The sequence below is a fragment of the Rhea pennata genome, chromosome 22, assembly GCF_028389875.1.
Source record: "Rhea pennata isolate bPtePen1 chromosome 22, bPtePen1.pri, whole genome shotgun sequence".
NCBI classification, from domain to species: Eukaryota; Metazoa; Chordata; class Aves; order Rheiformes; family Rheidae; genus Rhea; species Rhea pennata.
The window spans coordinates 6,086,516-6,112,210 of NC_084684.1; the positions used below are offsets into that span (position 1 = coordinate 6,086,516).

A 25,695-nucleotide genomic window follows, 5' to 3' on the forward strand; every position below is an offset into this window, starting at 1 on the left:
CATTAGATTCAGGAAGCAGCTGAGGAGTGGAAGGCAGTGGATTTATACAGAGAAGTAAAGGGCTCAAACACTGCTTTGTTACTATAATCTGCATATACCTATGTGTACTTCTGCACTGTATTTATTAAAAATAGAGCTTATGAAATTCTACAGCTCTAAGTCCCCTTTATGACTGTTATAGCTAGTGCCTCACTTTTCACTATGTGCACCTCTGGTTCATGCAATTACCTGGTTCTAATGGCCACCAGGATCTCTAAAACGACCCCTTCCTCATCGTCCCTGTAAGACTTACTTGTAAGACTCCACAAGGGGAATCTCCGGGTTTCCCTCTCTTGAAGAGTGGCTCTAACATCTCAGTATAGCACCAAATGAGTTTTGCACATCTTTGAAGTTTACAGGAAAGCAGAAAGGTATATAATGAAGGTAAGAACACAGGTGAAGAGTAAACATGTGACCTGAAGTACAAGGAAAGAACTGAGATTATATCAAGAAGCACAGATTATTTTGACTCCTAAATGACATAAAGATTGAGAGACTAATTAAAGCTTCTGGTGACAACCTTTCTGCTTCTAGTTCATGACATCACCAGTATTCTGCTGCAGCACATTAACAGAGAACTAGTCCTTATATATCACTGAATGATAAGACAAAACACAAGCAAGAATTTTTATTTATTTGTATTAAGAGATTTCATGGTCTCATTCCAAGTCAGAATAACATGTGGAACTGAGATTTTTTTCAGATAAGTTCTATTGTAAAAGTTCAAATATCTGCATTGGCTTAAATGTTTGTCGTAATTTCACACTTCTTTTACAATACGAAATGTGGTTTAATGTCATTATTGTGAAACAAAAAGCTAAATCTTCTAGTGCCAATGTTTAAATTCCATTTTACTAACATTTTCCATGGAAAATATGTTCCACTGACATATGTTCCATTGACTACTTTCTCACAAAATCCATAGAAATCATTCTGAGATGTAAACAGAGCTATATGCATGACATAAGGAGCATATTACCCATTCAAATGTTATTTCACTCATTTGTGTTTCATTAACATGCATTTGCAAAGAACATGGAAATGAAGATAAGATGCATGGAAATGAAGTGCAAATCATGCTATCCAAAGTCATAGCAAAATGCTCCTCCTCTCTTGAAATACATGCAAAGATCACCAGAGAGAGAAACACTTCTTCCCATTAGAACAATCTGAAAAGGGGATAAAATAAGCCAATCAGTTTGAGCACGGACAAGTACTCTAATCTGTATTCAGATAAACAGCTACATCAGTTGAGTGGATCAACTGGTTGTGTAAATGTTTGAGTTCATCAAAAGAGTGCCAATGTCTCCCTGAGTTAGCCAGACCATTGGGGGTGGGGCATATGTGGGTCAGCCCAACACAGAGTATAATTGAACAACTAATAAAAAAAGCTTTGAAGAGAGTAACAGGCCTGAGCTGATTTCAGCCTATGTCTTCCTTCCCCATGACTGGGGACACCTAGCATCATGATGGTGAGCATGTCACGGACAAGTAACATGAATCACACTAGTATTGCGCTCGTGTTACATACTACAATTGCTGTATTTTGCTAAGTGTAACTTGCACATATATTGTGATTTCAGTATGTTCAAGTATCGCTGCTAAATCAGAAACCCATGCAACATCAAGCTTCTTTAAGGAAACAAATCCAATATTAAAAATTACATCCCCTACATATGGAATATCTAAAAGAATCTGGTCAGAGAGTATTGGACATTGACAGCTATTGATAAGGAGTGCAGATGACTTGCTCCAAAACTAGGTCATGAGAAGTACAAGTGTGCTGGAAAATGGAACCTTTGAGGCTGAAGACTCAAGGTGGCAGAATCTGCATCACTTCCACTTCGCTTACTCCTCAGAAATACAAGACTGCCAGAGCTAGAGACCACATAAGTACTTGGACACAGAGCAAGTAACAGATGAATGGCAAATGGATCTGCCAGCAAGATAACTCCCAACAGTCTGGAACCCCTCAGGCCTACTGCCCCACACATGTGGTGTAAGAGCTTCTAAACATGGGAAAACTCTCCAGAGCACCTCACTTTCCTCCTTCTCCATGAATCTGTTTGCACCAGAACTATTTTCTTACAGGCCAGTAGGACCTGTTCATCTACTAACGTTACTCCTGCCTGTTCTCACAGGAGTGCAAACTCCTCTGGTCCTCAGCCTTATCCTGCCAACTCAGAGATGCTGCAAAAGCAACACAACAGGACTTGGAACAAGACAAAGCTGACTTTGCAGCACTAGAGGTTGCTGCAAACCTTAAAGTCTTTAAAAGGGCAGCTTAGAACAGCAGACACTGAGCAACCTGAGGGACAAGGCCTTATTCCCCAGCAATATACAAAAGGGAAGATCAAGACTGGGGAGATCCTTCACCACTGTCACCTGGAGTGGCTGCGATACTTCATGAGCTAGATGCCACCTTGAGAGAATGCAGTCCCTTTTACTAAGCGATGTGTAGTAACACTGCAGTTTTCCAAAATCACAGTGCCTTCAGCCGAAGATCATGAACATGAGAATTCATTCCTCTAAGGTGTTAGTATCTTCTGTCCCTGGAGATACTCCTAGGAGTATCTCCTGTACCTCTGAACACTGGGATATTTGCATAGTGTTAATAAATCTGGAACAGAAACTTCTACAGTAATCTAGGAGTAACCTGACTGAACATGTTCTGCAAGTATTTGAATGCTTGCTTGGGCTATTTGCAGATACTGGTATGGATTTGTATTACTGCTAATGAGTGCATGCACTTGCTAAATGCTCAGTCTGACTTAGCAGCTTCCAGCCTCATCAACTGTATGACAAGATTTGGAGTGAGGGGAGGATTCTGATGTGGCTGCCATTGAATATAATGTTTCCTATTCGTAAAAGAACTATCTGATTTTGGTATCGTTTTGTTTAACATAAGTTGTTATTGTATTGGATCTGTAAGAACGAGAGAAAAGTGATACTCTCAGGTTTGACTTGGCAAGGATGATGCACTAAGCAAAAGACTTAAGCTGAGCAACATCGAGATGCACTTGAACAGACGTGACAGTTAGGTGATCTAAATGCTCTAGAACTGCTGGGGGAGTGTCTTCATTTTCACCCTCTTTTACCAGGTCTCTGAAACTGCATGTCTCAAGATTGCAAAATGCACAAGGCATCCATGTGCTGATCATCTATTCCATAGCATAGCACTATGCGGCTTCCTTGTACTGGGAATGATTCATCATTCTTGGCTGCAGTGACAGGCCTAACATGGTATGTAGGAACAGGTAAAAAGTGTCATAATCGTTTCTCCCCCATCTCAATGCACCTACCACGTTTTATTTCTTGTCTTTTTAGTCTCTTGGCTCCACATGATCAAAGGACAACGATCCAGGACAGAAGAGGCTAAGTGTTGCTGCCAGTATGAGAACTGCTCTGCTGGCTACTTTTAGAATGCAGGTGGTGGTGAAATAATACTGCTGTACTTCACCCTAAATATATTTATGGATCACAAAGCATTCAATAACTTCACAACACTTCTGTGCAAAAGCTGCTGTTGTCTTGCTTTACCCAAGACCAAATTTTCTAGGTCTTTCAAAGTAGTTGCTGTGACTTACTTGAACTAACCTGATGCAGCTGCATACACAGGTGTTACAAGCTGAAGTGGGCCTCAGTTCATCAAAAGCAAAGGATGTAACTTGATCCACACTTTTTAAACCAATGTTATCATACTAATCCTTTCACAAACCTGGCAAAGGTACCATTGACAAAAACTGATGTCATGTCACTGAAATATGGCAACTAACCAAAAGCAAATATTTTCTCAAAGTGGAAACAAATATTTTAGTAAAGACTTTTCAGAGTATTTTTATATCCATTAAAGAATCCTTATTCTAAATTGCATCAGTGTAAAGTGGCCGATCACAAAGACTGAAAAAGGAACAACTTCCATATTACTTCACATTTCTACCAGACAACAGAAAGTAAATATCCAGGAGTAAAACATCACTAAGATTTTTTTCTGCACGCACTCAACAAGCAGCTATATTGCTCATTTATTCATCATGTTAGACTTAAAGCATTTACAGAGTGGATAAAAAGGTATTTGGCACATCACCAAAATAGCCATTCTAGATTTCTGTGGCTACCTGCATATAAATTCTCCTGGAGTACTTGAGGAAAGCGTAAAACATTTGACAAAAGTATTCCTCGGTGTCATTAAAAATAGCAAAATCTAACCTGCAGCCTGGAAGTCCTTGTCTCTGGAGACCACTGCAAACCTTCCTGAGCATATGGTTGCACCTGAGAATCCCAGCAATATTCCTCACTTCAGTACTGTGAATTCATAACATAAGTAGCAATAAGTTATTTTTGACCGGCCTTCCAGAAATAAAGAAGGAAAACCAAATTTACCTCTGTTGCTCCTCTTTCTGACCAAGCTACAAGTATAATGGAGTGATTTTTTTTTTTTTTTTGGGGGGGGGGGGTGTAACTGATTAGACTGTTCAGCCAGTTCCTGTCACCTGTAGGCAATTCATGCTGGGTCAGCTGGAGTCCATCAAGCCCTGGGATACAATGCTAAGCATAGGCTGCAAGAGTATGCCCAAAAATCAGATCTCTATCATAGCCACCTAACTGGGAAAAGGCTAGCTATACCATTTTCCTCCCTGTAAGGCACCCTATAGGCAAACATGGTTTTAAAGGGAGAATATGGGAAACTCTTCAAGACTTTGTCTCACAGTCTTTTATTACAATGCTGCAGAACTGTACTACTTATAACGTGTGCCTCCATAATGATTACTACTTTTTCTCTTCCCTTCTGCTTGACCTCTACCAGCTAAAGAGAGGGAAATCTGCCCCACTAGGCTGTGGATGTTACCAGTACATGAACCACTGGTATCCTACAAGAAGGCTGGCTGCCCTTATACCCTTATCTTGCACAGTAAATTCACTCTGGTTTAAAACTTACCAGTTAGCCTGGCATCCTAATAATCCTAGCTTGTCTCTGCTGGAGTTTTTGCACAGAGTCCAGAATAAAATTCACATGAACTAGTTGAATATACTGATGGGTTCTACCAGCAGATTCATTTCCTGGGTCTGCAGGCATGAAAACTTGCTCCAGCTGATATCTTTGTAATAGGATGAGACTTCCAGCTGTCTTTTATTTCCACAAAATTTCTTCGGCCTTCCCTGTGTACATACTCCTGCGAAACATGGTGTCTGTGAGAGGGAAAAGCCTGGTAATTAAGAGGTGGGGAAAATTCAAGGAGAAAGCACAATTTCTACACCAACATGTTAGTCGTTAGATCAAAACTACAGCACTTCTCATAAATGGCAGGGTCTTGTGCTTCCAGTCAGATGTCATTAAGTTGCATGGGAGAATGAGGTCACTGCATTTCTTTCATCCATGATACAGTTTAGTTGTGAACATTTACAGGGCTCCTGTCACACTTTCATCTGCCAGCACTTCTGAAGAACCATTAAAACACAGAACTCCCACTTTCCTAGCCTTAGTTCCTGAATAATCTTCTCCTGCAAAGACGACATAACTTCGCTGTACTCTTCAAAAATGAGCATAAGATTTAAGCAATACTTCATAGTTTCTGAAAAAAAGATAATGCAGTAGTGCAAAGAACTGAAGACACACATTGCAGTTATCACATAAAATTAAAAGCTTTTTAGTGTTTAAAATAGCATTTACACATAAGCAGCTATATATTAACTATATAGACACTTGGGTTTTAATACAATATCTACAAAAAAGAATTTAATTATGCAATAGACATTTAACAGGAACAGTGCAGTCCATGCAAGTAAGAGGTCACTCTTGGAGTAGAACCAGTTCTAGAATAGGTGATAGTCTGGGTTTTCATTATTTAAAATCATGTAACTTTCCTCTACTGTACATAAAATTCTTTACAGGTATTTCTAATCACTGATTAGAATTAATAACTTTAAGTCAATCTCATTACAATCCAGTTAAATGCAAAACAAAAACAATTACATCAACTCACGAGCTGTCAGTTTCAAGATGGAACTGCCCATTCAAATAGAACAAAAATAATATCAAAAGTCAATGTCTGTGCATCATTGCTTGCCATTCAGTATACCTTTGGATAAAGTGTCTATGGGACTGTAACCTTTGACAAGTTATTTACTTTGTAAAGTAAATTTATTAATGGGAGGTCAAAGACTACAGCAGTGCTTTTAAGATTATTTGCCAAAAACCTTGCACCTCAAAGTTAAAACATCAGCTGAGTGCCTTACCCCCACATTTGGATAGGAGGTGTCATCCCAAACCATTTATTTTGTACAAGCATTTTCTACCATCTTCCAAACATACCTGTTTGTCCTTGTTAAAAGCTGTGGGCAGGTATGCACGAATACTGAGCCCAGCTGTAGAGCACAGGCAGAAGCTGAAGGTCTCATTTGCAAAATCATAAGAATGTCCACTATTTAGGACTCCTGTTGTGAATTTGTTTGAATGCCTTGTATAACAAACCTATTACTTCCCACTGTAGTTGTAGGGATAGATCTTACATTCTAGAGCCCAGCCAGTGCCAATTATTCAACATGAAAAGTGAGAGCTATATTTCAGGCCCTGATAAAAGAAACAGGCAGTTTTGAGGACTTCAGCCTTCATATTTTTGTAATGTGCCTTTTCTGCCTGGCACATTACTTCCTATTGTAAGTAACTTCATTGACTTCAGTAGCACTTCTCTCTGCAGGGAGTACTTCACCCAACATAGGAATTTCAACATGTAAGCCCCAAGGCCCCCATATTACAACGAGAAATGCATATATACTGAAAGGCAAGGATGGGATTTGGGAAATCTCCTGTGTTTGTTCACTTCTGAAAATGAAGAGATAGTAATGTTTCAGACTTAGTTTTCCTTCCACTCAAACCAGCCCCTCCACTGGAGCTCATCTGTGCACTACAAGAGGGGAGGAAAAATAAGCCTTTTGGTTTACACATAATGGCCATTATGTATTGCACTGTTCACAGAATGGGCATTTACATTCTATTGCTCTTTGTAAATAGCAGGCACTACATGCTGTACAGTAGTAGCCAAGCATTAGCACATCTGTCAGTACATTCAGAGCACTTATTTTGCCTGAAATAGATGCCTGATCCTGGATGGAGCTAGTTTAGGTTGGACATGGATTTCTAACCTACAGACAGAGGTGGATTTGGCAGCCTGATTTCCTCTGCAAACACTTTTCCATACCTATGTTATGGACTGTCAGTCCCATTTCAGTTACTCACATACAAGGAAGTATAAAATACAGTCATTTCAACATAGCAGCAAACAAGACACAAAACAGTTTCTGCCAACAGCACCACACAGGCATACACACGCGCACACACACACACACACAAAAGCGAGTATGTATACTGCAACTCTTCAAAAGATGCGAGACAATTAAACACATTGGTTTCCATGGGTGCTCAGCCCCCAGCCTTTATCCTTTTGGAAATACCTTATTAAAATGATAGTCTTTTCCTCCTGTCTTGTAAGTTCTGCCTTAAAAAAAAGTAGGACAGAAAGATCATAATAAGGAAGAGATCAGAAAAGTTAAAATTGATTTAAAAGCAGAATCCGTTGTGATTGTCAGTAAAGTCACAGACTCCATAACAATGTCTTTGGAGACATAGGAGACAAAGGACTTCATTGTGATTTATTTCATTACTTTAAACTTTGATCTTTCCACCAGTTTATTGAATTTGGTTAGTGTCTTTGCTGTGTTTCTAGGTGAAGAAGAAAAGGAAAAGAAAGAATACTTTTGCACAGTCAAGCTTTAGATAGTGTCAGTCTTTTGAACAAATCACCACCAAGTTTGCAATCTATGCTAGCCTAGAAGATTATAAGAAAAGCACCATGTCTGAAATGTGATAAAGCCTTTAGGGGAATTCTTGGTGAGCAAGTAATCCAAAAACACTCAGCTGGTTTAGAAGCTCAATAATTTGGGTACCTCATCTGAGTGGCACAATTTCCTAAATGGTTAGATTCCTTTTGAAAATGAGACTTAGGCCTCCCAAGTAACACATACATTTGAAAACGTTAGCCTGAGTTTTGTAAAAGGGATATCTGCTTATATGCACACAAATCTGTAAAAAGAACAGAAACAGTAGCAAAACATATCAGAATGAATAACATATGAAATGGACAGTTTGAAAAGTATTTTTCCAGGATGACAAAGGAACGTGAGACTACACATATACAGTGAGAAAGATGTACTTTTCTGACATTCATATTGGATATTCAAACTATCCATAAAGAACAGAACACAACAGAAAGAAACTTCTTATCAGGAAAAGAAATGCTTATATACAGTAAAGACTGATTTTAAAACACCTGTCCTAAAATATGTCAAATATGTTAGGTATCTCAAAAGGGAGGATTTAACTGAGGCATGGCCCCATTGTCAAACAGCACTAAATGACTGCAGAGTATTATTTCCTATTAGACGAGCCTTCTTAACTGGGTGTGGGTATGCTCCTAACACACCCTAATTCAGGTACTTTTGAAAAAACTTCTTAAGCTTCAGCAAAGGTTCCTGAACACATTTTATTAAGTGCCCATAGCCTCAGAGCCAAAAATAAGTAGCAATGAAATCTTGGGGATATGCAACACAGCAGTTTCTTAAGCCAAAGTTCCCCAGCAGGAACATGATCTTTAGCACAGGTCTCGCTCTGTCAGGCATAAAGATTTAATCATTACACCATTTATGGACTATTCTCAAAACACCCTCTTGCCTCTCTGCTAACAGCTAGCCCCTATCTATGTTCAATGCATGTACACTTGGGTAACACGGCAATCGGGATTAGCCACCTCCAGGTTTCCATTTCAGCGCAGAGATAAAGATGGGAAAAAGAGAAAGATACTATTCAGAAATGAAGAATGGAAAGAGGTCATCAAAACTAATACTCATGTCCCTATGAGAGGAAGGTTTCACCTACCTCTCTGCCAGAATGGGATACATACTCCCTTTAAAAAGTAAGAGCTGCAGCTACACTAATGGAATGAGGTAGCAGCAATTATCCTATTTCTGTGGAAACAACTTTAAAACTAGTATGCAAGTGTGTGCTATAATCAGAAAAAAACGGACACATCTGTCAGCAGGGATATGACTGAAATGCCCAGGAACAGCCCAGGAAATGCAGCGACAAAGTCATCGTTACACTACTAAATGAAATAACATTGTAAGTTCTGTACAACGAACATATACAGTAGCAACACTCCACCACTCCCGTGATAGGATAACATAGAATCATAGAACTGGTAAGGTTGGAAGAGACCTCTGGAGATCATTTAGTCCAACTCTTGACATCCTTGATAGGATAACAAATAAAATAAAATAAAATAGATTTATACTCCCTAGTCATCAGAGGAGGGTCGTCAGAGCTTTGTCTTCTTCTGGGAACTGGTTTGAGCCTGTTACTTTCCAATCACATGTTGCCCATACGTTTTCAGATGCTGTATCTACTCAGAGCACTGACTGACAAGAAACATCATTGCAGGGAAGTATCAAAGATACTAGCCAACAATCATTTTTTTCTTGTAAGAGAAAAAGGGTGGGGGGTGAATAAAGGTGTTACTATTCATTATGGGAAATTTGGAAGTTACATAAAATATTAGTCCTTGCATCAGCCAAAAAAACACACTAACTGCACTGAAAGTAGGTGCCACAATTACCAAAGACCATTAAGTTGTGAATATACACCAGCCAATCACAATTAGAAACAAGAAGGGAAGAAAGAAAAACAAAAGGGTAAGAAAAAGATGCTGATATATCAATTTGCTGATATTTAACAATCCCAAGAGATTTTTTTGCTTGTCTCTTTTTGTGTGTGTCTTTTTTTGTTTTGTTGTTTTTTCTGCAATACACAATTGCAAACCAGCAAGGTGTGACATGCAAGACAGTCAAGTTTCTTCTATTACATGTTCAACAACACCCAAATTCCACCCTCACAAAAAAACAACCCACCCCAGCCCTCCCCCCAAGCAGAGTCTGAAGGCACTTCCTCTCACATGATGTCAACAAAGAATTCACAAGGGTTGCCCATAGCCTTCTGGAAGGACTGCCGGCTCCCCGTCAGCTCTGGAGGAACAGAGCTCAGTTCCCTCACAGGCGGCCCTCCAGGGGGTCCGCTTGTCCCGTAGACTTTGGAAGCCAGTTTGGGGAGATTGTAGAGGGGTGGGACTCCTGGAGGCCCGTACGAGTGATGGCTGTGGTGGCTCCTCTCACTCTGGGCAGCAGAGACATGACTCCGGTGGCTGAGCTGGCTGACAGGCCTTTCCCGACGCACTACGCTGGCACCACCCCCACTGCGGGTAGTGTGGTCAGACTCGCTGCCACTGCCAGCTGATTTGCGGTCCTTCTCTCTGCCAAGAGCTCTCCTGCTGTTCTCACTGTTGCTTCGGTTCGAGCCGCTGCTTTTGCTTCCTACAGCCCATAAGCGAAAAGGATACACAGAAAAGTAGAATTATCTCAATTCCATTGCTGCCTCCAGATCAACTTCTACCAAAACTCATAGATCCAGATATCACCACAGTGATGGTAAAAATCAGGCCTAAACGTGCTATTGATGGTGTATGGGGTTTAGCAGTGACAATTAGTAGAATAAAGCTGAAAAATCTGTGCCATGCACGGGTACACATACACACCTCTAGAGCTTGCACAATGAAAGCAAGAGCTAGTTTAGAACTACTGGCTAAAAACCATCTATTCACACGCCTCCTCAATGACTGGATAGAGGGAAAGAACAAAAATCCAACGTAGCACCAGATATTTGTTTTCTGACTCACAAGCAAACAAGGTTTAACCTAATTTTAACTGGCTCTGTCTTGCTATCTTCTGTTGGCATATGCTTTTCAAAAGCAAACACATTTGACTTCTCCTGTGTCATTCTTCATCATACTGGGCAGACATATTCAGGGTCAAATTACATTGAGGTTAAAAGATGTCCTTTTCCTGGCCTCAGAAGGGTCAAGGCAGATTCTTTGAAAAAAATCCCACCTCATCATTACACTGCTTGTTGGGGATTTTTTCAAAACAGTCATTTGCTGAATTGCTCTGCAATGAATCAGTAAATACAATTATCTAAAAGATTTTAAAACATGCAGGATGTTCTGAACAGAGGTAATTGTATTTAAATCAATTTGGAAGTATAAATGACTGGTATGTAAGCTAAGCTGTTGCTACAAACAAGCTTCACTAAACTTTGGAACTGTTTTTTAAATGAAAGTTGGAGGTCATGCTGTGTTACCATGAAACGTAAGATAGGATAGAGATAAGATAAGGGACACCTCCAAGGGTTTTTTCTTTTTTTTTTCTTTTAAGATCAGAATATCCAAAGTATTTGGGAATAAATAATAGAACTTAAGCCAAAACCCTTAGTGCAAGACTATCTTTCCAAAAAGGATCCCCAGTCACCAGAATAGTGACACAGCTTTTCAGAAAGAACGAGCCAGTCACTGGAGTTATTGAAACAGGAAACAAGAAAGATTCTGAGTTGCTCCTTTCTTGAACTACAAATGATCACTTCCCTCCACCTGCAAGGGCCTATGTTTACAGCAGGCAAGAAGAAGAGATAGGAGAACTAGACAGACCTGGTGTATACGCTGGGAAGCTCAGATTCTCCTGCAGAGTGCAGGAGATAAATGAATACATGGAGAGGATATAGGGAGAACAGAATTCAGAATCACTGGGCTTGAAGTTAGTAAATTGAGTTTGGGACTCTGAAGTACTACTTGTTGATTGCACCCCCTTATCAGCTCTTCTGCACTCTGAGAAAAATATTGTCCTGTTTTGTGCCTCAGTTTTTTTCCATCTGTAAATGGAGACATTAATACGCATTCACCCACCTCCACCAAAAGCTATGAGGATTCATTTATATGAGCCTTTTGAAGAGGAACAGTACTCTGCGCTATTGTTTCAAATGTCTTATAACAATCTAGTATAGACAAATAAGAAAGGATGAACTACTTGTTAGCAAGTTGATTGTTACAGCCTTTGCTCTAGGGACAGTAGATATGGAACAACACAGACAGTATCTATGACAAGGTATTAACTATTACTGACCTCTCCCCATCATGCACAAACTCTAACAAGAGTGACTAATCTTGCTGTAGGGTTCTGTTACCAAGAGGCATTTCTAAGCTCTCCAGTGCAGCACATTGGTTACAGCAGAAGAAATTTTCTGTATTATTTTCACCCTTCCTCAGCTAATACACCTCAGCCTTTATCGCATGAGGCACTGCTGCCTCCCATTCCAATGGTGCAAATCATCCTCAAGGTCATCACTCTTTGATGTAAGCTCTCCATATACAAGAATTCCTCACCAGTTCCCTACCCTGTAGCTGAACAAAGATCAGGCGGGGTGAGATAAAACTGCACTGAAAGCTTGTATTACGGATCTTGAGAGGTTTTCCACACAACCTCTGTAGGACTGAGACTGCTTTGTGGCAATCCATCATATTTTTATCCCAAATTATAGCTTGTCTGCAATAGCATCTCTATCTGATCTGACAAGATTCCAAGAGGTCAAGTGCTTAATACAGACTTCTTATCTTAGAAGAACCTCATTTTCTGTAGCTGCACTCCAAACTCATTGAATGGCAAAAAAAGAAAAAAAAATCCACTAGTCTCTCTAATAATAATCAGCAGCATAGTCCTAGTCATACGGTCATGCTGAGGTTCACTGTCCATGACGTGCTTTTAAGTCCTGTCACAAAACAAACAACCACAAAGCCCTTCTGATCCTTGAGTTTAAAGGCAATTTAAAAACAGTGTCACCTCCTTGGTGTCACTCTCCTTGTCTTGGAGACAGGCATCCCACCCTAAAGCTGAAGTCTGAATTACTATTAACTTGATACAAACATGGCAGTGCTTTTTGCTTCAAAGGACAACTTTAAATCCAAGTAAAATGGATTTAAAAAATTTGCATTATAAATGCCTAGAAAAGCCACACTCTGCATTGCCACAACGTATTATCAGCCTTCACTCTGTTACCACTAGACGTACATACCATCCGTTGTTCCACCCCCTAAAGCCATAGAGACTCTAGCTGCCTCAAAATCTCATTTCATGGCAACAGAAGTTTCTATGTGAACCCTCCTGAACAGGGGCAGGAAAGCCTCCAGAGATGAATGATCTAGTGGATAAAGGCTCTGAAGACCCTTCTGGCGTTCCCATCTTGGCAACTGTCATCCTGTGACCTTGAACAAATCCTTCTTCTGGACATCTATTTCGCATCCTACTTCTTTCATCACCTTAGACTGTACCTTGATGATCTCTAACAGATATCTAATAGATCATCTATATAGTATGTGTCCAGCACAGCAGGGATGTGAATTTGATCTAAATACTATTGTAATCGAGATATTTTGCAGATGATCTGGTCCCCACACCTGTATCTTTCCCTCCAGCAAGCCTACACAAGCCTTTTAAAACAACATAAACCCTAGGTACCACAAACAGGGACAAATGGTATGTCTCAGATGAAATAAGCAGCAACCTACACTGGAAAAGAACATTTAATAGAACCAAAACATCACATGTCTATACAATCTGCCCCTTGATCCATATCTTGGGCTTTCATCTGCAGTCATCAGGAAATAAGTTGCATTAACCTCTAAAACATATGACTGATTTACTTGGCTCTAGAGTAGTGCCCTCATCCACCCAGTGAAATCAGCTATGAACTAACACTGCACATAAATGGCAGACCATGAGAAACCCAGTCCTAATTCTCCATATCCAGATTTACTAATACATCCTTGTGGACCAGGACTCTTAACTACCTGCCTGAGACCTATGGAGAACACTGAAGTGTTTTTCACTAAACCTGAAGTTGAAGGGCATTGGTAGACATATCAAATCCAGGCATATACCATCAGACTATTAAATTAGGAGCTGAAGAGACCAATGATAAGATTTTCCCATCTGAGCTGACAACGAGGTAGTTGATGTCAGTCCCCCGGTGGCTACTGCAGCACAGTCACATAGAAGTCCAACAGCTCACTCTGCTAATGCCACAATATTTGACTACTGTGCACTGAGACAGGCTGAGCACCCAGGACAATTAAAAAGAAAAGAAAAAATACAGCTAAACATTTGGGTCACAAGAGTCTAAATGATCATGCTGTGAATTTATTATTATTATGGAAGCATTTGAAGCTTACCAATCCCCTAGAGTCAGCCATTCCTTTATGAATCCTTCAGTCTAATGCTTGCTCAGAACAAAACAAGGGAATAACAGTTACAAAAGAAGAAACAACACAGCAGTGTAGTTTCCAAAAAATGAACATGGAAAGAGTTGAAATTCTTCAAAACTACACACTCCTGATGCCTTTCACAAGGCTTTCTTAGCTGGTAATACAGGTTGCATGGATAAAATTCCATACCTTTTCTATTCCAGCAGCAATGGTATACTACCCATAGAACTGGCTGCCAAAGAAGCCAAATCCTTCCCAGCACAATCAGCCTGTAGTTCTAAAACTTCTGGACATCACTTCGAGCTCCCCTATGGAGGACTCGTATTTTGAGATAAGGTGAGAAGTAGTAGCGCTAAAATCTTATGAAAAAGTTCCTGTTACGAAATTCTTTTGTCCAAATTTGCAAAAAACCTAACTGGGTGCAGTAATTTTGAAGAAGCTACAACCAAGTTATTGGATGTTTACCATAAATGCACAGAGAATCCTCACCTTTTCTTTACTGGCAGCATTTTCAAAAGCAAAATTCCACTTAGAAATGATTAAAAAAAATCATTACAGCTGAGCATTGTATGGACAGCTCTAAAATAGACCATTTTTATTTACTAAATTTTAACCATGAATCATAAAATGATCCTACAGCAGAGAAGGAGGAGGTCAGGTTTTTAATCCATGCAGTATTACCTTTTTTTCCTCTAACATATATTACAAAAAAAGACTCTCCTCCCTGTGAGCAGTATTTCAGCCCTGTAAACCATCAGCCTCGTTGCTTCACACTTTTCTCACACAAGTGAAGAGGTGATTTTACATTTTTGTGCATTTAAGTGAAAGCCAAGAACACCTTGGTTCTAATCCCTGTTACATCAGCAACCAATGGCCTGATTTCTAGTGATAACAAACGTAGCCTCCACTGATGGCAATGGCTCTGACCTCTGAAAAAGAGGCAATACTAATTTTTAAACATCTGCTTAACAGGGCTAATAATTAAGTTATTAATGTTGGCCTGATTAGCATTATTTAAGCACTAGTTTTCTATATGGTGCTGTTGAACAGGAAAGGTACAGGTGCCAGAGCTACTCTGGATACAACAAACAGCATGGCTCTAGTTCCCCACTGGCATTCTTCATGGGATACAAAATACCAGTATAACTAAAACCAGTACGTAGCACTGACTTAGTTAAAATGCCACTGGCAACTTCAATACAGAGCTGAAAGGCTAACTCCATCACATACACAAACAGGTTTCATTAAGTGCAGTCAAACTAAATCCATGCAGATAGCATACAAAACTACAACAGGAGCACAGACAATACTAGGGAGCTCAAGCAAATGGCCAGCGATAATGGTAATTGTAGAAATATATGCCAGATTAACTACTTTACCTTCACTTTGCTGGCTCCCTGCACTGCCACTACCATAGCCAAAGCCTGGGTCTTGGTATGCTGGTGGAAAACACGGAGGGGGTAGAGGATACTGATATGGGTATCCTTGGCCTAATGGCCAGGGAGCAGCAGGATGTGGAAGTGGGGCAAGCGTATCCTGATCCGAGGCTCCGCTAGAACCGTTGTTAAGGTTCAGTGCAGCCAAATCTGCAAAAGAAAGAAAAGGTGAAGATTGTGTTCCTCCTTAGCAGCTGACTCCTGAATATTAGTAATATGTATGACACAGCACTTGATACGCCTATGAGGACTCGATCTCCAGAGTTCACTCAAAATACCACACATGGTAGGGCAGATATGAAAACTTAATATTGAGAGCCAAAGTACCTTTGCAATATTTCTGTAAGTCAGGGAGGTATCATCCTCATTTTATAGGTTGGGAACTGAGTGTGACTGGTAAGTACAAAGTCTGTGCAATGACCAAGAAATAAACCCTGCTTTCTTGAGCCCCAGTGCAATGTCCTATTTGATGAGTCCTACTTCTTATCCAGGTGGCCCAATTGCTAGTCAAACAGGAAATGTTAATGACTTGTCAAAGAACTTCAGAATGGGGGCCTACTCCAAATGGCTCGCTTGTGAAATCCTACAGGACACTTCTGTGCCTCCTGCCTGCACAGAATGGACAAAACATACGCAGCTTTGCCCTTCACAGATGGGGAAACTTACTGCCACAGAGGTCTCCAAAGACATAATAGCACTGCTCTGAGAAGGTGATTTTGTTCACAGTGTGCCTGAGGTAGCCATGTTTTAACATGCTGCTGGCATATTTTCTAGCCTCTCGTCGGTCTTTGAAGCCTTCCACATGTGTGTAAAGCCAGTCAACCACATCTGCTCCTAAAATCAGAATAGGAAGAGAAGACATGGAAGGATCCAAGTGAATTTTTTTTTTTAATCTTCATGTTATCAAGTAGGCCAGCAGTACTACAGTGCTAGGCACTGAACACAAATACAAATATGTAAATATCCTGCTGCAAAGAGCTTAAAATATGTCATTTTCACAATTCAGTTGATTGGTAGGTCATTCAGTCCACTGCTAAACTGCAATAATTTTGCAGCAAAATAAAGGCTGTTTAATGTTTGGTGGTAATGTGAATTGTTAACAAAGAAAGCACTGAATTATCTTGCACCCAGTTTAATACCACATTTAACAGTGACACCAAATACGCGAACATAAAATTTTACTGTTAAGGCTGTTCAATCCCTTCTGAGTTTCACTCACGAAAATGACTTGAGATTTACTGAACAAAAGTGGTGGGGAAAGTCACTTTCCTCAGAATGCAGATATTAGATTGTCAAGAAACCTGTGTTCTCTCTATGTCCTCTCCTATGCAAAAACTGACTACAGCCTAGATTGTTAGATGTTAGCACAGTTTGGGTCACAGGATAGTCTTGGATCAAAGGCAGACTATCAGTGGTAATTTGAAATATAATTAAAATGTTGTATTAAGGTTACATGGCTGTCTGGGACTGGAATTACAAGGACTGCTGCTCTTCTGAACTTAGGCAGATAGCCAGAGCTACATGTAAGGTTAAGGAGCAGCTGTGTACAGGTATGAGAAATTTACACTATGTTTGCTTGTCCAGGCTCAAATGAGCTATTGGTTCCTTCCTGTCACAATTAGATTTGTTCACAAATACCCAGTAACAGGAACATAAAAGGTGATAGGAAAAACAAAATGATATATATAGTTTCTACAGCCTACTTCTAAAAAACCTCTGAGTTTTCCCCCAGCATTCTTTTGATCTGCTTACCTATCACTGCATTGGAGATGGTAATTTTTAACCACATCCTGTCCCGGATTTCAAGGCCTGAATCTGGCAGCTGCATAACCTTGACAATAGTAGCCATGTCACTCTTCACAGTTAAAGGAGATTCTTCTAATTCTAAAAGGCAAAATGTTACATGCTGCTCTGAAATCAACTGACTCTGAAAGAACTTCTCAGCTTATTTGGGTGAAGCTTTTCAAGACACAGCTTTTCCAACAGACACAGACACAAAGGTTCCCAAGTGCACCCTCATCAATGGTTTAAATTACAGCATTCACACCAATTCTTCAGAAATTGTGCTCAGTGCAACCAGTTTAGTCACTGAGATGCTTTCACTCATGAAAATGACTTGAGATTTACGGAACATAAGTGGTAGGGACATCTTGAGTCCACCAACCAGCTACAGATCAGTCCTGCACCGCTTCAATCCACACTGCATTAAGATTTGCAAAAAGAAAACCCCAGGAGGTTTTCATTTCAAATTGACATTAATAGCCCTTTCTCACCCAAAGTCTCAATGTGCTATATGGAAAACTCTTTAAAGGCAAGGTCTTTTGGCTTGTGCTTTAACTTTTGACTTCTGGGTTAACTGTCAGGAAAGATACCCATCTGTAAAAAGATAATATCCATGTCTATTTTCCCTTCAGCATGGATATCAATCCCCATTAAGACCTGCACAGGACCATAATTGGGGAGTACTGAAATTAGAAAAAAAAGCTTCCATCATATCAAATTGAAGGCTAGTATATTCCTCAAAAAAAAAAAAAAAAAAAAAAAAAAACCCCAAAACCTTACCAGGCTCTCGATGTTGCCAGTCTTATACAAGCCACCAAGTCATTTAACCCAGTAGAAACATTCCTTCCCCTGCATCTTTCTTAAGAAGACTTAGAAAAGCTATACCAGCTTTCTGAAGCTTAGAAAAGCCTCAGCAGCCACCACTGCTCCATTCATACTTCACTCTGCCTTTTGGACAGAGCTGACTCACCAGAGCCTTCAGACTTTCCTGATTAGTTTTTATACTAAAACCACAAAATCAGGACCCAGTTTCACCCTGTTGAACTGAAGTGCCTACCTTTGGATTCTAATTCCTTTAAAAAATCCTCTTCTACCATAGACAGAGGCAAACTGGCAGTTCAGGTGGTGAATCTGGGCCCAAGAGTCTACTAGCCTTCTTGAGCTGACTGCAAGACTCAGTTTAACCAATTTGTCTGTCCATAAGGACTATGTTCTTCAGATATACCACCCAGTCCTCCTTCCTGTTCTTATCTTTTCACCCCTAGAAAATTCATATCCAGCATGCATGTCCTCTGTTTACAGTTCAGGCCCACCTCCTGCAGGAATTCAAAACCCTCCTCCACTCCCTTCTCCCAGCTCCCCGTATCACCAATTCCCCAAGGGAACCCATATTGCTCTGTTCCAGCAACTCAAGTTTTTGAAAAAAGGTACAAATATGAAACAATGAAAATTGAAAATGCTTCTTTCAGAACATGCACTGCTAATGCACATTAAAATATCACATGCCATGTATACACGAGGTTTCAATACCTTAAAGTCTGAACAGACAATAAAATTTTGCTTTTGCTTTTTTAAGTTAGTTTGGTTAGTGGCAAAAAGCAGTATGTTTGGAAAAAAAATCAGAAATTGACTTAAATATGTGGGGAGCAATAAATCTCATTTTCTTGGAGACCACTGGTCTGCATATAAAAAACAACAGTGGCCAAATGATCGATAGGCTCTAGTTTGCTAGTTGCTATTCAAATGTGATTCTCATATGCATCTGAAATACATCCACTTCAACCTAAACCATGTCAGTCACAGTGATCCTGACAACTTGACCATCTGTACAGATACGTGAATACCTGAAGAACAGCACAGACAGCAACTCCTTTCTGAGGAACCAGTTCTGCTGCAAAGCTCCTTCTCAGTGCTATACTAACTTGTTTTGAGTGGCATCTTTTCCCATTAGCAGATCCTAGTAAGAAGAGAGGTGTGTGCAGTAGGAAAAGGAAGTCCTACTACATGCAATACCACTTCTGGTTCGTATCCTCATTTGTGTGAGGAAGCACATATTTGCCTAGACCCAACAAATTATGCAGTACCTCTTGGCTGAATTTTATCAAGCAGAAATAGTTGAAATTGAAATCCAAACTCGTCTGAAGTCAATGCAAGAGCAAAAGAGAACTTTCCAACAATGCCAGCAGACTTTAACTTCCAAACAGCAGGGCTTTCAAGAAACACTATAATACTTGAGGTTAATCTCCTGCAACGGGACTGTGCTACTGTGCAGACGGAGCTCCCACAGTAGCCAAATAGGGCCTGGAAAGATCTACTTTAGCATATTAAACCAGCAAAAGGGTTTGTATTGACTGAGACAGCAGCTCCAACACAGACACGGTACTGTGACAGAACAGTCTCCCATGTAAGCCAATAACTACTACAGCAATAACTACTACAAAAAAACTCAAGTCTGCCTTATCTTGGGTAGTCCTGTGCTTGAAGGAAAACACTTGGAAAAATAAAGAACTAATACAGAATAATCTCTACTGTGTGATGGTGATTTGTAGGGCCCCAAAAATCTCAGCCACTTTAACCACTAATGTGGATGCAACAGTGACTGTACAAATGCTTCAGATGTCAGCTTCAGTTTTCATCCAGAGGGCAGAGAGCAAAAGGAAGCTATTCAAATGGAAAGGTATTCAATCCATTTATATTATTCTGGCCTTGTTATATAAACAGAGTAAAGCATAAGACATTCACAATACTTAAAACAGGAAACCCTGAAACAGACTTGCCCTTGTCTAACAGGATTCCATTAATTCACTGCCTCTATTTTTATAGCCAGATCTCATAGAACAGATATTATATCTGCTCCAAATGCCAATGACTGTAGCCTCAAAGAAAGTGAAACGGTGAAACTTGCACCAGAACATGAAAAATTCAGAAAGCCCCATTCTGTATGCAGCTCTTTGTTCTTTGGGATGTAAATGCACGTTCTCTTCTTCTCCCTCTCTCTCGCCTCCCCCATCCCTCCTCCTCCTTCCATCAACTTTGCCTTTCCTGGCAGAAAAGTTCACATGACAGGTGCTCCTTGTCCCCAAGGCCCTGAGGTGCTGCCTCCAGTGTTCAGTAGGGTTTACAGCATTGACTCAAGGAAAGAAGGATTAAACAAATGACAGTAGAGGTACCAATAAAGGTCAGAGATACTCCCCGAGTTCCTGCATTCGGAAAAGGAAACATCATATGTCACTGGCATAGAAATGAAAAGCTATCTCCAGAAACATGGTTCTGCTCCCCCAAAAAACTTTATTTTAAAAACTATGATTGAGAAGGTGTGTGCATTTCACATTTCTCAATCATTTTACTATATTTCCAGGAACTCAATACATGAATGTTTCAAAAGGAATGTAAACAGAGCAAAACTCTTACTGTTTGACAGTGATCAGCAGATAACATTCAACTCGAACAATCTTTAGCACCAATAAGCCTGAAAACATATCTCAAGATAAGACAGTCATGGCATAAGTGGTTCATTTGCTTTTTACCGCTAATATATTTCCTGTTCAGTGGTGCCATCTGCTATCTAAAGAGGAGCTGGGCTACTAAAACCTACAAAAAAGATAAACCTCCTTTCAATTCAAGGTGAGGTGATAATTCCAGGAATTATCTACTTACTAAATCAGAGAGGGTGAAAGAAAAAAAAGGCAGACACTCACATAGTCCCCTCAAATGCAAAGACATCACCAAGTAAGAGCCAAAATTAAAATCTTCACAGTTCAGCCACACATTTGTCTGAGGAAGATTCTGTCACTAATCATCAACATATCGGTCTTAAAAAGATCTTTTTTGTTGTTTTTTTTATTCTTTCTGGAAAATCTTACAAAATGAAAAAGAAACTTACTAACAGTCTTTCTAATTTAGAATCTGAGTCTGGCAGATATTTCAGCATACCTTTACTTGTTAAGCACGTAACTATTTATCTGATTTTCAGTGTATGCATATTGAACAAGCATCTTTTCACAAATGAAATGTTTTCCTCAGAACTTTAAAGCCAGTGAACTTCACTGAACAGTGATCCGAGGAATACGTGCTCCTTGTTTATTTGCTTTGCCTTATGGCCATATATTTCAAACTAAATGTTAACTTCTATCCTATACTCATATCAGAAAGCAAAGGAGGAGTCAAAGAGAGGAAAAAATTACATTCTTTAAACAAAAATTTATGAGATGAAGAATAATGAAAATTCATTGGTTATATGGCTATAACTATTCTGGAGACTGCCACATATGGACAAATCATGAAAGGAAGCTGAACTCTAACTTTAATTTCAGAAGGGAAGTTAAACTTGTTTTTCCCTTGTTCAATAAATTCTATAAAAAGGAATTGTACCATACTACGTATGTGACCTGAAAGTATAAAGTAGGCTACGAAAATATCAGTGGGAAGCTTCTTAGCACATACCAACATACATTATTATCCACTGGTATCTACCTGGAAGGAAATGATTCCTATCTCTAAAAAGAATAAAAATAAAACAAACAAAAAACTCCACAGTCAAATGTAGGGAGCAACACCTCAAATTTATCTGACGGGATAAATTAGGAGGCCTGCCTTGTAACTTTTAATAACTTTTAACCAAAAAAAGAACCAAAAGCCATCCCCACTTTCTGGATATGAAGGATGGCAAAACATCACTGCATTAACTTCTGACCTAAAAAAAAAAAAAAAGTTTTATGCTCCCCACAAGATTTACAGATTTAAGAAAACATTCAAGAGTTCTGTGATGGCTGTAGTTTTCATCGTGCTTGTTGCTAGGGTCGGTTTTGCACACACCTCTGCACTGCAGGCCCCAAGCAGAAGACGCCTGCCCTGCGCTGGCCGCAGTGTGACTTACTTTCCGAATCGGGAATTGAGCTTGTTAGTGAGGAGCTGGTAGATGTGGTGATGCTCATGGAGGGGCTCATACCGTAACGGGGGTACGCTCCCGTCATGGCTGTGGTATGAGAGATCCATGCGGCAGGGTCAATTGGCCTCACTGGTTCAGCTGCAAAACAATCAGAAAAGGAGAAACAAGCAAATGGAATCAGATTTGAAGTAAACACCAGGATCTAAGTAAGAGGGAATGCTTCCTGAATACACAAGTCCTTGCCACTCTGATCGTGCAACTGCTAGCACGGGGGAACAGAAGGCAGCTTGTCAGCAGCATGTGGTTTTATCTGGGAATTGCTGCATCAACCTAACAGGATACAACCATGACATGCACGTTCCTGTAACTGTTGTAGGAGTGAAATCATTTCCCTTGTGGGAATGAAGTTATCAGTCCAGTAATAATAATTCACTATTATTCTATATAGTGAGATAGAATTTCTGATTTCACTATGATGTGTGTGCTACCCAATTCTTACACAAATCAACAGGAAAATCACTGCCTACTTCTAAGGGCTTGGACCCAAAATAATCACTTAGAGGGAGAGTCTTCTAGTGAAGGTGAAATAAAACAGTAATTGTAGACTCAGTATTTGCAGACATGGAGCATCCTGGAGTTCCCCTCTCAGTCTTTTCAGTAGCCACAGTGGAACATTTTAGAATGGAAATAGTCTTGCAAAATAAACAGACAAGACACACAATGTGCATTTGAAGAGACAGGAGACAGAAAGGAGTAAAAATTATATTCAGATTTTAAGAACAGCCACACGGTCTGTCATTTATAAATCTGGGAATAAACTGAATTTGCCTGTAACCTGGATTACTACTTCTCTTCTGAATTATGGCAGCTGTTGTTCCATTTCTTTGGAAGATGATTTTTAAAGCTAGAAATTATATAAAAGAGCTCTGCCTATAGTAGATATTTTTCCCAAAATAACTCACACACTGTTGCAAGAAATCTAGCCCACAGCAGGTATACTGCTGTTTGTCTCTGGTCCTTATATGAACAAAGGACACACTAATACTCAAACTCTCCCTGCTGCAAATTTGAAATATGATATATGGGATTTTTATTTTGATGATGCCAATTTTCCTAAGAACTTCATCAAGTGATCTTCTGCAGTTTATGGGAGTCTATTGCAGTTTTTGCAATGGACAATACCAAATCCTCAGCTTCATGGTAGAATTGGTAACAAAGCTGGTTCCAATAGAACAAATAAAGCACTCACCAGCAGGAGGCAACTGTCACATGCACACAGATCTTTTATAGCCATTGAAAGGTTTATTAAAACAGAACTTTTAAAACAAGAACATTTTCACCAATGTTTATGCATATTGAAGCATATTGCCTCAAATTTTAAAAATATTTAGTTTAGATTCTAACAAGTGCACATGACAAAAAGAGGCTTTTAAACATTTAAATATGTTTATCCTCCAAACTTGCCATGGATATAGCCATCAAATAGTTAAGAGCTTGATCCAAAGCTACATGAATCAAAAGAGACTCCCACAAATTCAGTGGGTGCTTAAGGGTTAATCTTAAACACTTAAGATGCCCCACTGGCTGCTTTAAACTGTTGCCTCAAAAACAAAAGGCAAACAATACATCAAAATCTTGAACTAAAATATGGAACTTGCAGGGAAAGGAAATCTGTTAGATGTCAAAGTAATTGAAAATATTTTAAACCTTGAAGGCTCTACAGGAATCCAGCAAAGAGCATAGACATGCACTTACCCCTGGGGATGGTGAAATAACTCCTGGGAGTAGGGTCCCAGCATTTGGCTACTGTTAGGCTGATAGGTCTAGAAAGAAAGAAAAGAAGCAAGGATGACTCTTAACTTTCCTTGCAGACATTGTGAGAACCACAATGAACCCTTTTGAACAAACTTATTCCTCTGCAACAGATGTCAAGTAGATTTTGAAAATGCTTTTGTGATGCTGGTCAAAGTACATGCAGTATGAACCAATATCAGGCTGTTTCAGTTTTTCCATATATGAGCAGCATTATTAGTGAAAATCAGAATGATCAGCTCTTGAGATTTTAAAACTCTGATCAGATAAACAAATAGTGACATCAAAACCAGGCAACTCCTAATTTGTGTTGGTTTTAGCCTATTCATTACTTACACTGTGAAGTTCAGAGTTGAGATCAGAAGCCACACTTGGTTGCTTAGTCAGACCAAAATGTTGATTTTCCTCATATTTACTCAACACTAATAACTGCATAAGAAGGATAAGTAGCAAAGGAGATTTTGTAATAGGCTTACCCTGGCTTGGAGACTATTTCCCGCAAAACTCGTACTGCATCGTCATTGCTCATGTTCTCAAAATTGACATCATTCACCTGAAACGTTGCAAGAGGCAGAGGTCAGGCTTTGCAACAGGAGAAGTAAAGACATGCTAATTATTTGTTTCCAAATGTATTTGCCTGATAAGTGTTTCCACTCTTCTGAGCAGCTGCAGAAATGTTTTGTTTCTCAGAGCACATAAACTATCCAGCAAAGAGTTGGCAAGGATTCATAATTTCAAGCAATAGCAGTCTATACACATTCCTGTAACTACAGGTGAACTCTATTAGCTGATTGTTATGTCCGTGGATCTGGTGGGATAATTGAGCTGAAGCCACTAATGTATGAGCCAGCAGCATGTATTTTTGGACGTGGACCAACCTGCAGAAGCATGTCTCCTGGTTCAATTCGTCCATCTGCTGCCACAGCCCCTCCTTTCATAATAGAGCCAATGTATATGCCACCATCGCCCCGGTCATTGCTCTGTCCTACAATGCTGATCCCCAGGAAGTTATACTTTTCTATACAGATAGAAAGTAGAGAGTAGGAAAAAAAAAAAACAAACAAGGTGATTGGAATGATAGTGAAAAGCTATCACCAGGCTACTTCAGTCCTCAAAATCAGTACATGGCTTTCTCCCAACGCATCATCTGGGCCATGTTTGATTTAGAACTATCTCAGTTTACCATTTTGATCTGTGACTGCCTGTCATGCTCTCTGCAGTGAGAAAAGTTGCTAAACATTGTTTTTTCATAAAAGACACTGAAAAGTTGAATTTAAAAATAAGCAAGAGAAATGATATTGAAAAGATGTGTCTACACCTAGAAATTAAGCACCTGATCAGCACTAGACAATGCTTGTTTTTCTATACCTCAGAAAGCAGAAAGAATTCAGTGCTACTGAAAAGAGCTTGACTGACAGTCCTGACCATTTCCATCTCGCTAAACAAAGAAATGCATGAGCAGCAGGAATGCAAACTTTAGTGTCCTTTTACTCTTGTGCCTTACAATAAACCTGACCCTTTACTATTCCTAGGAATAAGAGCAGAA

The 25,695-nt window shown here is 39.7% G+C and overlaps 1 protein-coding gene across 5 annotated transcripts in view; it reads right to left on the reverse strand.

Moving 5' to 3' along the window:
- Positions 1-7,663: 7,663 nt before the first annotated feature.
- The window catches only part of DVL1 (dishevelled segment polarity protein 1), an 84,772-nt gene continuing 66,740 nt past the window's right edge, over positions 7,664-25,695 (reverse strand). For 3 of the 5 annotated variants that reach the window (XM_062593276.1, XM_062593280.1, XM_062593279.1), the window contains 8 exons: positions 25,028-25,167; positions 24,626-24,702; positions 24,093-24,160; positions 22,326-22,475; positions 17,420-17,551; positions 16,334-16,501; positions 15,611-15,817; positions 7,664-10,458 (listed from right to left, as the gene is read on the reverse strand). In XM_062593276.1, the coding sequence (XP_062449260.1) occupies positions 10,040-10,458; positions 15,611-15,817; positions 16,334-16,501; positions 17,420-17,551; positions 22,326-22,475; positions 24,093-24,160; positions 24,626-24,702; positions 25,028-25,167 (1,361 nt within the window). In that variant the 3' untranslated portion in view covers positions 7,664-10,039. The remainder of the gene's footprint in view (positions 10,459-15,610; positions 15,818-16,333; positions 16,502-17,419; positions 17,552-22,325; positions 22,476-24,092; positions 24,161-24,625; positions 24,703-25,027; positions 25,168-25,695) is intronic. The other 2 variants (XM_062593277.1, XM_062593278.1) reach the window with 2 other exon arrangements.